The sequence below is a fragment of the Rhamphochromis longiceps genome, linkage group LG11 (assembly GCF_057381845.1).
Source record: "Rhamphochromis longiceps isolate RC_006_pf linkage group LG11, R_longiceps_female_GT1.1, whole genome shotgun sequence".
NCBI classification, from domain to species: domain Eukaryota; kingdom Metazoa; phylum Chordata; class Actinopteri; order Cichliformes; family Cichlidae; genus Rhamphochromis; species Rhamphochromis longiceps.
The window spans coordinates 2,304,842-2,321,515 of record NC_140567.1 but is presented as its reverse complement, the minus strand read 5'-3'; the positions used below and the strand labels follow the sequence as shown (position 1 = coordinate 2,321,515).

At 42.5% G+C, this 16,674-nt stretch overlaps 1 protein-coding gene across 1 annotated transcript; it reads right to left on the bottom strand.

The window, feature by feature from the left end:
• Positions 1 to 381: 381 nt before the first annotated feature.
• On the bottom strand, positions 382 to 15,741 carry LOC146658392 (uncharacterized). Its single transcript, XM_085421995.1, has 3 exons — positions 15,476 to 15,741; positions 14,561 to 14,839; positions 382 to 2,709 (listed from the first exon to the last, which is right to left on the bottom strand). The coding sequence occupies exons 1-3, from the start codon at positions 15,645 to 15,647 to the stop codon at positions 1,499 to 1,501; spliced, it is 1,662 nt and encodes a 553-aa protein (XP_085278121.1). The 5' UTR covers positions 15,648 to 15,741; the 3' UTR covers positions 382 to 1,498.
• Between the last annotated feature and the right edge of the window lie 933 nt (positions 15,742 to 16,674).

Sequence of the window (16,674 nt, the reverse complement as noted above, 5' to 3'; positions counted from 1 at the left end):
ATTCACCAGGTCCCCCCGTGTGGTTCTGGGATCTTTGCTCACCGTTCTCATGATCATTTTGACCCCACGGGATGAGATCTTGCGTGGAGCCCCAGATCGAGGGAGATTATCAGTGGTCTTGTATGTCTTCCATTTTCTGATGATTGCTCCCACAGTTGATTTTTTCACACCAAGCTGCTTGCCTATTGTAGATTCACTCTTCCCAGTCTGGTGCAGGTCTACAATACTTTTCCTGGTGTCCTTCAAAAGCTCTTTGGTCTTGGCCATGGCGGAGTTTGGAGTCTGACTGTTTGAGGCTGTGGGCAGGTGTCTTTTATACAGATGATGAGTTCAAACAGGTGCCATTCATACAGGTAACGAGTGGGGGGACAGAAAAGCTTCTTACAGAAGACGTTACAGGTCTGTGAGAGCCAGAGATTTTCCTTGTTTGAGGTGACCAAATACTTATTTTCCACCCTAATTTACAAATAAATTCTTTACAAATCCTACCATGTGGATTCATGGATTTTTTTTTCACATTCTGTCTCTCACAGTTGAAGTGTACCTCTGGTGCAAATTACTGACCTCTGTCATCATTTTAGGTGGGGGAACTTGCACAATCGGTGGCTGACTAAATACTTTTTTGCCCCACTGTACCTTGTCTCTTCCTTCGGGTATAACAGGATAAGAGTTTAGAAAAGTGTGAAGTAGGAAATTTCAGAATTTGAAAAAAAAAAAAAAATGCAGAGCTCCGAAACATGTGGCTTACAGCTACACCGTCTAAGCCAGAAGTCTAATTTAATTGTTACACCTGGTAGAGAAGCCACACTGATCATTTTATTAAAGATGAAAGAATTTAGACATTTTGTAACTCTCAGTGATGCGCAGTGTTCGTTTGACTTTGGGACCTGAAGCGGAGTTTAGGACCCAGATTACTCCGCGAGGCTCCTGACTACGGTAGCCATAATGATCCGAATATCCATCAAGCGGTGCGGCTTCGTAGCTTACCAAAGTCGTACTAAAACATTTTTTGACAGATTTTTGAGCACCGTATACCACATAAAATCCGTTTGAGGTCAGTAAGCACAAACAGAATTCATACATAAGGTGCACTGGATTATAAAGCGCACTGTCGATTTTTAAGAAAATTAAAAGATTTTAAGTGTGTCTTATACTTCAAAATATATGGTACATAAGGTTACAGATTTTTAGGATCACCTCTAAAGGCTGAAAAGAAACCCCAAAACAAGTGGATAAAAATCAAAAAAATAAATGAATGCATGAGAAAAAAAAAACAAAAAAAAAAAACTGCTCTAAACAGACCATTACAGACTGAAGCAGGCAGAAAGGGCCAGAGGGATTCTCAGCTTCAACTTCAAAGTCTCACATAAAACACTGACCACAAACAGGAATACAGCATAAAAGACATTTATTTCTGGAAAACAACAACCTGTGAGAGTTCTCATGCAGTCTATCAAATTCCTACTCACACTGAAACATTTTACGAGCCTCTGGCTTTTCACCTGTGAGTTTTCTTGTGATGCATCAATATACTTTTTCGACTGAAACTTTTCCCACATGTTTCACAGGGATATGGCCTCTCACCTGTGTGGGTTCTCCTGTGAATATACAAATGGCTGCTTCGACTGAAACTTTTCCCACATATATCACAGGGATATGGCCTCTCACCTGTGTGGGTTCTCATGTGAATATACAAAGTACTGCTTCGACTGAAACTTTTCCCACATATATCACAGGGATATGGCCTCTCACCTGTGTGGGTTCTCCTGTGAATATACAAATTACTGCTTCGACTGAAACTTTTCCCACATGTATCACAGGGATATGGCCTCTCACCTGTGTGGGTTCTCCTGTGATTATACAAATTACTGCTTCGACTGAAACTTTTCCCACACGTATCACAGGGATATGGCCTCTCACCTGTGTGGGTTCTCCTGTGAATATACAAACGACTGCTTTGAGTAAAACATTTCCCACATGTATCACAGGGATATGGCTTCTCACCTGTGTGGATTCTCATGTGATCATACAAATTACTGCTTCGACTGAAACTTTTCCCACACGTATCACAGGGATATGGCCTCTCACCTGTGTGGGTTCTCATGTGAATATACAGAGTACCGCTTCGACTGAAACTTTTCCCACATGTATCACAGGGATATGGCCTCTCACCAGTGTGAATTGCAAGGTGATGTTTCCATGTACTTCTAGCTCTGAAACTTTTCCCACATGTATCACAAGGATACGGTTTCACATCAATGTAGGGTTTCTTTCTTTGGGCCTGATTCTTGATGGATTTTTGGCAAACATCAGACACAGTCCGGCTCTCCACATCATTGTGACTTCTGTCTCGCTTCTGTCTCTTCTTTGACACTGAGGTCACAGTTTCGCTTAGCCCTGACTCTTCACACTTGCTGGATTCTTCATCTGTGCTTTCACTTTGAGGAGAGTCATCACAGAGGAGCTGCTCCCCATCTCCTCCTGGTTCACTGTGCTCTCCTTCCTCAGCAGCAGTCACCATAAAGGTATCAGGCTCCTCCTTCAGTCCCAGCTGCTCTCCTTCCTGACTGCTGCACAGTTCCTCCTGTTCCTCTTTAATTTGTGGAGGTTCTGGGTCCTTCTGCTCCACACTGGAGCTCCTCTCCTGGTCACAGAGCTGCTGCTCAGGGAGAACCTCCTGTTCCTCATAGATATGCTGCTGTGGGACGTCTACAGGGACAGAAGAAAAAAGTTACTGATGCAACCACAGAAACATTAACAGGACTTTACAGCATGACTGCATCACTCATGTATGTGGACTGACACCCGAGTTCACCTGTTTTGTGGTTTGAAAGCCACAGAGTTTAGAGAAAATGGGTCTCAATTGTTCCCATACTACTGACACATACGGGATCACTGAGGGTAACAAATTTCCCACGTGTGGGACTAATAAAGGTTATCTTATCTTATCTTTCTCTTTTGCTCTTCTCCAGCTTTGACAAAAGTCCAGCTGGGATAACCACATTTACTCAGGGCCTTCTTGATTAGGGATGGGTATCATTTAGGTTTTATCCGATACCGGTGCCAAATCGGTACTTTTGAAACTGTGCTGGTGCTTAAATGGTGCTCAAACCGGTGCTTAAAGAATGGAGAACACAAAATTGGTCCAAAAACCTCTCATGTTCAGCTGTTTTTTTGTAAAAAGATAACAATGTTAGCCTTTTCTGCAGCTATAGGGCATATATGGTATCACTCTTGGATGGAAGCAGTGCTTAAACAGTGGAAAAAAAACAAAACAAAACCATAAACCTTGTCCAAAACCTCTCATGTTTAACTGTTTTCCACTTTTTCTTTGGTCATTTTAGCCTTTTTGGCCAGGGTGAAGGGAGTATCTGCCATCAAACAAGAACACAGCTGCATGTAACTACGACGGTGTTTGCTAGTTCACCTTACATGCATTAATGTAATAACGTGGTTAGCCTACTCAACGTAAATTACACACGAACAACATTAAGCTACTCACGCAGAGAAGAACGGCTGCTGCTGCATCATCATCCTCATCATTTCTGCTACACTGGCAGGGCTAGGGGCCAGGACTCTCCTCTTTGGGTTCTTGAGGGATGTTGCTAACTCTGGGTCCGACAACAGGCACCACACCCGCAGTAGATGTGCACTGCGTGAGGTTTCGCAGTAAGCTATCAAATACGGTGCATTTCTCGGCTTTTAAAAAAAAAACAAAAAAAAAAAACGCTATGCGTCGCCAGGTGTTTCATCAGATTTGAGGTGTTACCTCCTTTGACAGTATCACAGTATCAGCTTAAAGCACTTGTTGCGGCTGAGTTTGCATATTTTGCTGTGAAGTACAGCCAGACTTTGACCGCTTCGCCTTGAGCATTTTTAATCTGTAGCTCTGCTCTAAAAGAACGTACGTACCTGGACCCGCCTACTATCCTTGCTAAAGTCAAATGATTGGCTAGAATCCAAAGTGTGTGACAATTCAGGAAAAAAAAAAAAAAAAAAAAAAAAAAAAAAAAAGCATATGGCCACAATGGCACCGGATACCGGTACCCATCCTTATTCCTGATGTGCTGTTTTTCCGCTTCCCTGGCTGCTGGGTCAGTGGGGATGGTGTTCGCTCTGTGGTGTAGCATCCTAATGACACCCAGTTTGTGTTCCAGTGGATGATGAGAGTCAAACCTTAGATACTGATCTGTATGCGTAGGTTTCTGGTACACATCAGCTTTTAGATGTCCCCCATTACTGATGGAAATCTCACACTCAAAGAAGGCTAACCTGCCACTTTTCATATCCTCGCTGGTGAATTTGATGTGTCGGTCCACCGAGTTAATGTGATCCGTGAATTGTGGTATGTCCTGAGATTTGATTTTCACCCAGGTGTCACCTTCGACTGGCACAAACAATTATTCTGATAGTCGATTAGTCAATGATTAATTTTGCGATTAGTCGACTAATCAGATCATCATCCATTGGACGTAAAACGTATTGCACCAGCAGCGTCTGCTCTTATATAACTATCATTAGCTTACAGCTTTAAGTGTTTAAGGTATGTGCTAACTAAAAATGAAGACAAGATGATAGTTTATTAAACGTTTAATGACCTTTGCAGTTTGTCCTGGTGGAGTTTAATAAACTCAGCCATCTGCTCCTTGCTATCTAAAATATAACACGACACTGGAGTAAATTCTCGACCATCTCACACTTCTGTTTAATCAGTTTTCAGCTTGACGTTTATTCAGCTGTGTGAAAAGTAGAGATGGACCGATCCGATATTACGTATCTGTATCGGTCCGATACTGACCTAAATTACTGGATCGGATATCGGAGAAAAATAAAAAATGTAATCCGATCCATTAAATATCTCGAAAGCACCTCACAAAACTTGCAACACGCCGTAACTCACCTCAGAACGTTAGCACGTCGGAGCAGTATGCATCACGTGATAGAGCGGCTGTGGCATGCAGGACCTGTCGGTGGTCTGGATAGCATTTGGAGCTTCGCCACCAAACCGACATTTCATCTCCAACAAAGTTATCACAGAGAGAAGTAAAGCAAGTGTGTAAGTCCATCTCTGAATGTTTGTAAAGCATTCCAGCGTTAAGCTTAACAACCGATATATGGAGCGACTGCCTCTTCTTGCTGCTACTTCAATCATGAAACTGCTTAATGATCAGCTGATCGGCTTTTCTGTCGGGAGTCCGTCTCTCTTGTTTGTTTTTGGCCCACTTTGCACCAGAAAGAGGAAACCAGCGGCTGAACAACAGCAGCACGTTTAAGCTTGATCAGCTGTTGTTAGAATGTATTTAATATTACTTTCTACACCAGGATCCTTTTCTACGCAGCTGACGGCTGTAACTGTGCAGGGGCGGATCTAGCAAAGTTTAGCCAGGGGGGCCGATAGGGCATTAACAGGGAAAAGGGGGCACAAAGACATACTTTTCTTTCTTACTCTCATTTAAAATGTCTAGCTTTTAATAAATAATTATCTGAATCTTACACCAAAGTTTTAATCTGATGTAAAATGTATAGAAGTCCATTACTGTATATAGTAACTGTTAAGTCTAATATACCCTAGTAAGCTATAGTACTTTTTCCTTTGGGAAGGTACCATCTGTGCAGTCTGCAATTCTGTTGAAGAAAGATGTTGAATCTATTTAATATTTCTTGAAAAATAATTGATTTCTGTGCATTGTTTTTCACACTGCATCAAATTAAGGTTGATTACATCGATTAAGCATCATGAGGAGCGTGAGGGGTGGTTCCCTATTTTTTATTTATTTATTTTTGTTGCTGGGAGTTGGAACCCTATTAGTTAGGTTGCTTAATATTTATGCTAAGTACTCTTTAAAATACCAGAATAGGGAGGATGGTGTAGGTTTAAGTTTATTAGATTGATCAGTATTTCGGAACTATGAAATTTTTTTTTTTTTTTTTTGCATACAGGTATAACAGAATAGCTTTAGTGTTGTTGTTGTTTTAAACTTGAGTATGAACTTATACAAAATGCAGCAAGATATTTAAAAAAAAACAGTTTTGTTGATTAAAAAACACTATATCGGATTCATATCGGTATCGGCAGATATCCAAATTTATGATATCAGTATCGGACATAAAAAAGTGGTATCGTGCCATCTCTAGTGAAAAGTAGAGATGGCACGATACCACTTTTATGCTCAACCTCAGGTCGAAACCGGGCAAATCCGGAGAAAATCACCCTCCGCTCAGCGATCATGCTGTAGCGGTTATGGCGGAGGCCCAGTCGTCCCCACTTCTCGGCCAAATGGACGTCGACAAATTGGTGGAGATGGTATCGGCGCAGCTGCAGAAGGCTGTGGAGGCCTCCTTTGAGAAGAAGATTGATCCGGTTCTGAAAAGACTGGAAACATGCGCAGCTAACATCTCTGCATTGGATGTTAAAATGAAGGAGGCAGAGGTGCGTATATCAACGCAGGAAGATGTTACAGCGGGATATGGCGCCAAGATTTCTGAAGTGGAGCTTAAGCTGGAGGCCGCTTTGGATAAGATTGATGACTTGGAGAACAGGAGCCGACGGTGTAACATACGTGTTATTGGGCTACCCGAAGGCAGTGAAGGTACCAACCCTGTGTCTTTTTTCAAAACGTGGTTACCGGAGTTGGTGGCTGTGAGTTTCAAGGGCGGCGCTGTTAAAATCGATCGCTGCCACCGGGTGCTTGCACGCCTCCCTTCCAGTGCCCAGCGGCCCCGCGCGGTCATCATAAAGCTCCACAACTTCCAGGATAAAGCACGGATCATGCAAATGGCTACGAGGAAGCAGTCCTTATTTCATAACGGCATTCCTATTATGATATTCGAGGACTTCTCCGCCGCTGTTCTGAAGAAACGCCAGGGATTCTACCACGTCAAACAACGCCTCAGGGAGATGGGTGTCCCCTTCGCCATGATGTACCCGGCTGTCCTTAGGATCAAGATCGATGGCCAGGAGAAATCTTTTAGAACTCCAGAAGCAGCCTCAGCTTACCTGGATAACGTGCCTCAAGGGGCGGGACCGCGCTCATCCTCAGTGGCTCCAGCGGACTGTTGATCTGTGCTCCTGTCCCATACGTGAGGCATTCGCCAATCCCTCGTCTCCTCCTTTCTTTTTACTTTTTTATTTATTTATTTTTTTTTTATTATTGTTATTTTTTTTCTGTTTGGTTTCTTTTTTTCTTTTCGGGTCTGCGCGGAGATAATAACCCCATACACATAGACTATTTTATTTAGCCATTTATAATCCGAATCCTTGTTTTAGCTGCGGGCGGGCAGCTGTTTCACGTTACTGATTAAGAAAAGACTCTGGTCCAGCATCTTTCTATGTCCAAGTTGGAAAGTTTGCTTGCGCCCCCTGCTGGGCGTTGGAGACCTTTGTCTGACCTCCATACTCACTGGTTTCTTGACGGTTCTGTTTCTTGTAAATAGTTTTTTGTTAATTGTTAGCAAAGCAGTACGTTTGTTTTTCTATGTGTATTTTACTTGCCACTGGTGTTGTAGAGCAGTGTTTGGGAGCCCTACATATCAGCTATGCTTTGGTCACCTGAGCGTGGTTCCATGCTTATTTAAAATGTTGTATGATAAGTGATAATTCAATGTTAAATGTTTGTTCCTGGAATGTAGGAGGTATACATAACCCTATTAAACGGAAAAAAATATTGAGTTTTCTTAAGAGGGAGAATGTACATGTTGCCTTGTTGCAAGAAACTCACCTGTCTCCTCAGGAGCATCTAAAACTGAAACGTGATTGGGTCGGTCAAGTTTTTAGTTCCTCCTTTACGAGTAAGAGTCGCGGTGCAGCTATTTTAATACATAAACACCTACTGCTGACAGTTGACCAAACAATTTGTGATAAGTCTGGTAGATGTGTTTCCTTAAAGGGCACCCTAGGTGGTCAGGCGGTGTCATTTCTGAATATTTACTTTCCACCAGTACAGTCTAACGACTTTATTGCTCATACTTTCTCTTCCTTTTCTGATTGGGTTTGTGATAATTCTGTGATAGCCGGTGATTTTAATTGTTATTTTTCTACAACTAAGGACAGATCCCCTCCTAAACAAATTCAAATGTCTACAAGGGCCAAAGCACTTTTAGATACTTGTAACGAACTTGATCTGGTTGATACCTGGCGGACTCTTCATCCTAACGATAAAGAATTTACTTTTTTTTCCAGTGTTCATAGAACAAGTAGTAGAATCGATCGTTTTCACCCCCAAACGATCACTGGGAAACATTTTGGGATGTACAATAGGCGATATTATTATATCAGATCATGCGCCGGTCTTTGTTCAGCTAAGTGATCTAAATCCTGTCCCTCGGTCTCATACCTGGAGATTTAACAATTTTTTGATTCACGACCCAAAATTCGAAATATTTTTAAATGATCAGCTTGAACATTTTTTAAAGGTTAATGCAACCCCTGAAGTTTCTCCAGGCCTGCTTTGGGACACCCTGAAGGCTTACACTCATGGACTGATTATATCATATTCAGCAGGCCTGAAGTGGAAAAATCAGATGGAACAACGGAAATTGGAACTGGAATTGCACGAACTGCAAGCTAAACATAATGAATCACCATCAGAGCAATTAAGGAATGAAATTCAGGTGGTTAAAACAGCTTTGGAGGCACTATTGACAAGAAAGGCTGAGAAATCTCTTTTCTTCATGGCAGAGGTTGTATGAGTTTGCTAATAAACCTAACCGCTATCTGGCCAATCTTCTCCATAATAAGGGTGCTGGTTGTAATATCCCATGTGTTAGAGACTCATCTGGTTTACCTAAATATGACAATTTAATTATTAATGATACTTTTAAAACTTTTTATAAGCAGTTATATACCTCCCAGTTTAAACCAACATTGGAACAAGGTATGCATCACTTCTTCTTAGGACTAAATTTACCTAAAGTTACTGAAATCCAAAGGGATGATTTATGTAAACCTATAACGCAAAGTGAAATTTTGAAAGTTATTCAGATGCTTCCAAATAACAAAGCCCCGGGTCCAGACGGGTTCACAGGGGAATTTTTTAAGAAATTTAGTAAGTTTAGTCTGACTTCCCCACTGCATAAGATGCTTCTGTCCTCTTTTGAGGCAGGCACTCTCCCCCCCCTCCTTAATGGAGGCTAATATTTCGCTAATTCTGAAGAAGGGGAAACCTCCAGAAGAATGCGCCTCCTATAGGCCTATATCTGTTTTAAATCTTGATTTGAAGATACTTGCTAAGGTCCTAGCTATACGTCTTGAGCCAATACTACCTTCGATCGTTGAGAATGATCAAACTGGTTTTATACGGGGGCGGTATTCCACACATAGCGTGAGGCGCCTACTTAACATTATTCAGCACTCATCTTTGTTTAACCCTGAGGCTCTAGTCATCTCACTTGACGCTGAAAAGGCCTTTGACCGTCTGGAATGGCCGTTTCTTCTTTTCACACTTCAAGAATTTGGTTTAGGTGACAACTTCGTTAAATGGATCCAGATCCTTTATACTTCCCCTCTTTCGGCAGTGATTACCAATGGTTATAGGTCGGACAATTTCAGTATTGAACATGGCAGTCGACAGGGCTGTCCGCTGAGCCCTTTGTTATTTGCCCTGGCTATGGAACCCCTTGCCACAGCCATTAGGAAGGATGCTGCTATTGAAGGACTCTGTTTGAACAATTCTCAACATAAGATTTCACTTTATGCAGATGACGTCTTAATTTTTCTAAATTCTCCTGCTCACTCAAATTCCTAGATTAGTTGCGTTAATTTCCCAATACGGCTCCTTCTCAGGCTACAAAATCAATTTTTCTAAAAGTGAGGCTATGCCCCTCTCTGTTCTAAATGAGGTTGATCCAAACATTTCTCAGCCTTTTCGTTGGTCTCCCTCCGGTTTCACTTATTTAGGGGTAAAGATTTCACCGAATCTAAAAGAAATGTATAGTCTGAACTACACCCCTTTAATTCAGACCATCAATCGCGATTTGGGTAGGTGGTGCAGCCTCCCTCTGTCTCTCTTAGGTCGTATTCATCTGGTCAAGATGAATATCCTCCCTCGCCTCTTGTATTTATTCCAGATGTTACCGCTTGCTCTGTCAAAAAGGTTTTGTCAAAATTAAATGGTTCAATTATTTCTTTTATATGGCGTAAGAAAAGACCTAGGCTGAGATACAGTTTTCTGTGTTTGCCGGTTCAGAAAGGCGGTCTTGCCGCTCCCTCCTTCCCACAATACCTCTTGGCTGCACAGTTTAAATTTCTTACAGACTGGTTTATGGACGATCCGGATTCCATTTACCTCAGCGCTGAGTCCACTTCTTTAAAGGGTATCCGTTGCGGAACCTGCTATATATTTCCTCAGGTAAAGCCACAGTTCTAACACAAGATAATATGGTGCTAAAGAATATGCTCGTTGTTTGGCGCAAAGTCAGGCGCCTGGAAGGATATTTTAATTGTTTCTCCCTTCTTACTCCTATTCATGAAAACCCTGACTTCTTACCTGGTCTTCGGGCTGGTTTTGCGGACTGGTCTCAAAAAGGGATTAATACAGTGGGTGATCTTGTTCATGAGAACTCTCTTCTTACTTTTAATCAACTGAAAAGCAAGTTTGGTCTGACCAATAAGGATTTTTTGAAGTACTTTCAGGTAAAGCACTATATTACTTCTAAATTGAAGGATTTTAATGGAGGGTTTGGTCTTTCTCCTATAGAATCACTCATGGTAAAAACTACCCAACTAAAATGTATCACTAAAAAGATTTATAACATTCTGTCTGATCTTAGAATGGATGACTCTAACAAAATCAAGGGCCAATGGGAATCAGACGTAGGCGCTATAGATGCTGAAGCTTGGGATGAGTTGTGTTGTCGTCCTTTTAAAGCCTTGGCATCTAATTCTATTTGGGAAAGGCAGTTTAAACTTATAAATAGGCTTTATATTACACCCGAGAAGAGACACATAATGTTTCCAGCTTTGCCTAATCTTTGTAACAAATGTCAGTCTGCTGTTGGTTCCTTTTTTCATTGTCTGTGGAGCTGCCCTGTTATTCTACAGTTTTGGAGATCACTCATAGATAAGCTATGTACTATATTTAATTGCCGACTGCATCTGGGTCCAAGGACTTGCTTGTTAGGACTAAATGATGAGCTACCTGCCGGCTTTCGCAGCAAAGATCTCCTTCACATACTGCTGCACTACGCTCGAAAGTGCATTATGGTACTGTGGATTTCTGATAAGGCTCCATCTGTCAACCAGTGGCTACAGTCTGTGATATGTATTATGCCAATGGAAGCCTTCTCTACGGCACTTAAGGACAAACCTTTCCTTTTCTATCGCATATGGGACCCTTTTTTGGCCCACCTGAACACTCCTTCTGCTCAGAGGTTGAAATCGGGCTTACGGGATTTAGCCTGGCAACAAAGGGACGATTGTTAACCTTTTTCATTGTTTATGAATATTGCTGTTGGCTTTTTCTTTCTGCCTCCCACGTCCTGCTATACATGTAGATGCATCTTTGTCCTGTGTATGTATATGCTGGTGACTGCTGTTTTCCTGCTTTGCAATTAAAAGTTCAATAATGAAAAAAAAAACAAAAAAAAACAAAACTGCAGGAATGTCTTAAAGACATAAAGACCTGGATGGCCGCTAACTTTCTGCTTCTTAATTCAGATCAAACTGAGGTTATTGTACTCGGCCCTGAAAAGCCTAGAAATATGGTATCTAAGCAGATTCTTCCTCTGGATGGCATTACCTTGGCCTCCAGTAACGCTGTGAGGAGTCATTTTTGACCAGGACATGTCCTTCAACGCACATATTAAACAAATATGTAAGACTGCTTTCTTCCATTTGCGCAACATCTCTAAAGTTAGAAATATCCTGTCTCAGAGTGACGCTGAAAAACTAGTTCATGCATTTATTACTTCCAGGCTGGACGACTGGAATTCATTATTATCAGGAAGTCCTAAAAACTCCCTGAAAAGCCTTCAGCTGATCCAAAATGCTGCAGCAAGAGTCCTGACAGGGACTAGAAAGAGAGAGCAGATTTCTCCTGTTTTGGCTTCCTGTTAAATCCAGGAATCAAAATCCTGCTCCTCACATACAAGGTCTCAAATAATCAGGCCCCATCTTATCTTAATGACCTTGTAGTACCATATCACCCTATTAGAGCACTTCGCTCTCGCTCTGCAGGCCTACTTGTTGTTCCTAGAGTATTTAAAAGTAGAATGGGAGGCAGAGCCTTCAGTTTTCAGGCCCCTCTTCTGTGGAACCAGCTTCCAGTTTGGATTCAGGAGACAGACACTATCTCTACTTTCAAGATTAGGCTTCAAACTTTCCTTTTTGCTAAAGCATACAGTGGGGCAAAAAAAGTATTTAGTCAGCCACCGATTGTGCAAGTTCCCCCACTTAAAATGATGACAGAGGTCAGTAATTTGCACCAGAGGTACACTTCAACTGTGAGAGACAGAATGTGAAAAAAAAATCCATGAATCCACATGGTAGGATTTGTAAAGAATTTATTTGTAAATCAGGGTGGAAAATAAGTATTTGGTCACCTCAAACAAGGAAAATCTCTGGCTCTCACAGACCTGTAACGTCTTCTGTAAGAAGCTTTTCTGTCCCCCACTCGTTACCTGTATGAATGGCACCTGTTTGAACTCATCATCTGTATAAAAGACACCTGTCCACAGCCTCAAACAGTCAGACTCCAAACTCCGCCATGGCCAAGACCAAAGAGCTTTCGAAGGACACCAGGAAAAGTATTGTAGACCTGCACCAGACTGGGAAGAGTGAATCTACAATAGGCAAGCAGCTTGGTGTGAAAAAATCAACTGTGGGAGCAATCATCAGAAAATGGAAGACATACAAGACCACTGATAATCTCCCTCGATCTGGGGCTCCACGCAAGATCTCATCCCGTGGGGTCAAAATGATCATGAGAACGGTTAGCAAAGATCCCAGAACCACACGGGGGGACCTGGTGAATGACCTGCAGAGAGCTGGGACCAAAGTAACAAAGGTCACCATCAGTAACACACTACAACGGCAGGGAATCAAATCCCGCAGTGCCAGACGTGTTCCGCTGCTGAAGCCAGTGCATGTCCAGGCCCGTCTGAAGTTTGCCACAGAGCACATGGATGATACAGCAGAGGATTGGGAGAATGTCATGTGGTCAGATGAAACCAAAGTAGAACTTTTTGGTATAAACTCAACTCGTCGTGTTTGGAGGAAGAAGAATACTGAGTTGCATCCCAAGAACACCATACCTACTGTGAAGCATGGGGGTGGAAACATCATGCTATGGGGCTGTTTTTCTGCCAAGGGGACAGGACGACTGATCCGTGTTAAGGACAGAATGAATGGGGCCATGTATCGTGAGATTTTGAGCCAAAACCTCCTTCCATCAGTGAGAACTTTGAAGATGAAACAAGGCTGGGTCTTCCAACATGACAACGATCCAAAACACACCGCCCGGGCAACAAAGGAGTGGCTCCGTAAGAAGCATTTGAAAGTCCTGGAGTGGCCTAGCCAGTCTCCAGACCTCAACCCCATAGAAAATCTGTGGCGGGAGTTGGAAGTCCGTGTTGCTTGGCGACAGCCCCAAAACATCACTGCTCTCGAGAAGATCTGCATGGAGGAATGGGCCAAAATACCAGCTACTGTGTGTGCAAACCTGGTAAAGACCTATAGTAAACGTTTGACCTCTGTTATTGCCAACAAAGGTTATGTTACAAAGTATTGAGTTGTATTTTTGTTATTGACCAAATACTTATTTTCCACCCTGATTTACCAATAAATTCTTTACAAATCCTACCATGTGGATTCATGGATTTTTTTTTCACATTCTGTCTCTCACAGTTGAAGTGTACCTCTGGTGCAAATTACTGACCTCTGTCATCATGTTAGGTGGGGGAACTTGCACAATCGGTGGCTGACTAAATACTTTTTTGCCCCACTGTATAGTTAGGGCTGGACCAGGTGACCCTGAATCCTCCCTTAGTTATGCTGCAATAGACGTAGGCTGCCGGGGATTCCCATGATGCATTGAGTTTTTCCTTTCCAGTCACCTTTCTCACTCACTATGTGTTAACAGACCTCTCTGCATTGAATCATATCTGTTATTAATCTCTGTCTCTCTTCCACAGCATGTCTTTATCCTGTCTTCCTTCTCTCACTCCAACCAATCACAGCAGATGGCCCCGCCCCTCCCTGAGCCTGGTTCTGCTGGAGGTTTCTTCCTGTTAAAAGGGAGTTTTTCCTTCCCACTGTCGCCAAAGTGCTGCTCATAGGGGGTCATATGATTGTTGGGTTTTTCTCTGCATCTACTGTATAATATAAAGCGCCTTGAGGAGTCTGTTGTTGTGATTTGGTGCTATATAAATAAAATTGAATTGAATTGGAAGTGTGAGAGGAAAACCCCAACCCTGCCTCAGTGCAGTGTCCTCGGGTGAGTTTAGAGCTGAATGCTTGTTTAAACAGAGACACATTCACCTTCTGTCCTCCAGAAACATCCCCGCAGCCTCAAAGTAAACGTACCACAGAGCTGTGATCAGGATCCTCCCTCAGAGTGACACTCACCTGTCCTGTGCAGCTTTATTTCTGGTTTCCAGGTGATATCTAGCAGTCTGCGCTGACGGTCGATCTCTTCCTCGTACTGCACAGGATCATTACGAACTTCAGGCTCCTCCTTCAGTCCCAGCTGCTCTCCCTCCTGACTGCTGCACAGTTCCTCCTGTTCCTCTTTAATCTGTGGAGCTTCTGGTTCCTCCTGGTCCACATTGAAGCTTCTTTCCTGGTTCCAGAGCTGCTGCTCAGGGAGAACCTCCTCCTCCTCACAGACCTGCTGCTGTGGGACGTCTGGAGAGACAGAAGAAAGACGTCACAACCACAGAAACATTAACAGGACTTTACAGCATGACTGCGTCGCCCATGTGTGTGAGAGTAAAGCCGTCCAATCAGCTGTAAGTCACTGATCTCAGATCTGCATTTATTCAGATAAAGACAAGACGTGTGGAAATGTGACCACAGGAACCGTGCACGTGCTGTGTATGACTTTAGCTTTTATGAACTGTGACAATCACCACAACGGGCCCGGGCGACCACTTTGACGTCACTGATGGAGAAATAAAAAAAGCCTTATTGTTATGACATTAACACTGAACTCTTTATAGCTCTGCAGAAGAAGAAAGGAAATCAAGGAAAAACCTTTTCAGGCTAGATTACTGAGTTTATGAGGTGCACCTGAACGCACCATCAAACACACGTTTCACCGCCAAACAAAAAGATTTTCAAACGATTCACAGGATTGAGTGATGGATCCAGGTCAGAGAAAAGCTCAAATCCAGGCTGATTTCAGCGCCTGTTGTTTGAATGCAGCGCAGCGCAGTCCTGTCCTCTGTTTGCTCTTTGTTAGCTCACATCTCCAAAAAGTCCTCACAATCAGAAACGTCCCGCAGAGCTGTGATCAGGATCCTCCCTCAGAGGGACACTCACCTGTCCTGTGCAGCTTGATTTGGGGTTTCCAGGTGATATCCAGCAGTCTGCGCTGACGGTCGATCTTTTCCTCGTACTGGACGATCGTTTTTTCAAACTCCAAGAATATTTGTTCAGCAGCAGCAGTTAGTCGCTCGTTGATAAACTCTCTCAGATACTGAACTGGAGGCATCGTTACTGCCTCAGCTCACACACAGCACAAAGCGAGCCTTCAAAAGTTCACGCTGGAACAACCAAACTGCCGGCTTTTAAAAATGTTTACTTCCGCTTCGTGTCCCGCTCTGAAGTTCCGGCAGGAGGAGGATGTGCAAATACTTTGTTCCGCCTGGAATAAACGTCCTTCTTTCTTTCTTTCTAAAAACCTATTTAAATGTACCAAACAGAGCCATAAATACATAAACAACGTGTTATAAATAATAAAGGAGAGAAAATGAAAAGAAAAGGCCTCATTCAGGTTTTTATCCATAATGAATCATATTCATTCTAGTACTGATCATTCATATACTCAACACCAAAAAGTCTGACGTGAATGAATACTAACACACGGCTTTATAATATTTTATTGCTTGATGTAGGTCTAGAATAAATGAGGAATTACACATGCTGTTCATTAAATGTGTTTGTGGCGTGCTCAGAGTCTTCATTGGTGGAAATCATTTGTAAAAAGTTCAAAACATAATGTCTAGATTTGAAAATGCAAACGCACAGCTCTTTGTGCCAAATTTAATGAGATATGATGATGATTAAAGCATGTCCTGTTATGGAAATGTGAAATAAATCCACACAGACACAAACAGGTTTGAGTTAGCTTCACTCAGGGCACAAAGAGCAGCACAGAGTGTGGCAACAAGCTGACAGTCGTGTGTAGAGATGGGTTTTGTGGAGGGTGTTTCTATTCCTGTGCAAAATGTGTATTCATGAGAGATTTTTGAAGTAGGTTTTGCTGTTGATAACACAATCAGGCATATAACATGGCGCAGACTGTCCAAGACAGCTACCCAGGAATTTTTTGTGCTGAATAAATGACAATATTTTGGTGAACGTCTTGTTTAGATATCTGGAAAAACTTCATCGGATCACAAGCGAAGACGTCCTGGGGACAAATTTGTGCCTGGCCTGCTGAAACTGTACCGGTCTAAGAAGGGAGCTCTTGGTGAGGAGATGGAAGACCTCCTGGATGAACTTGATGAACAGGTGAA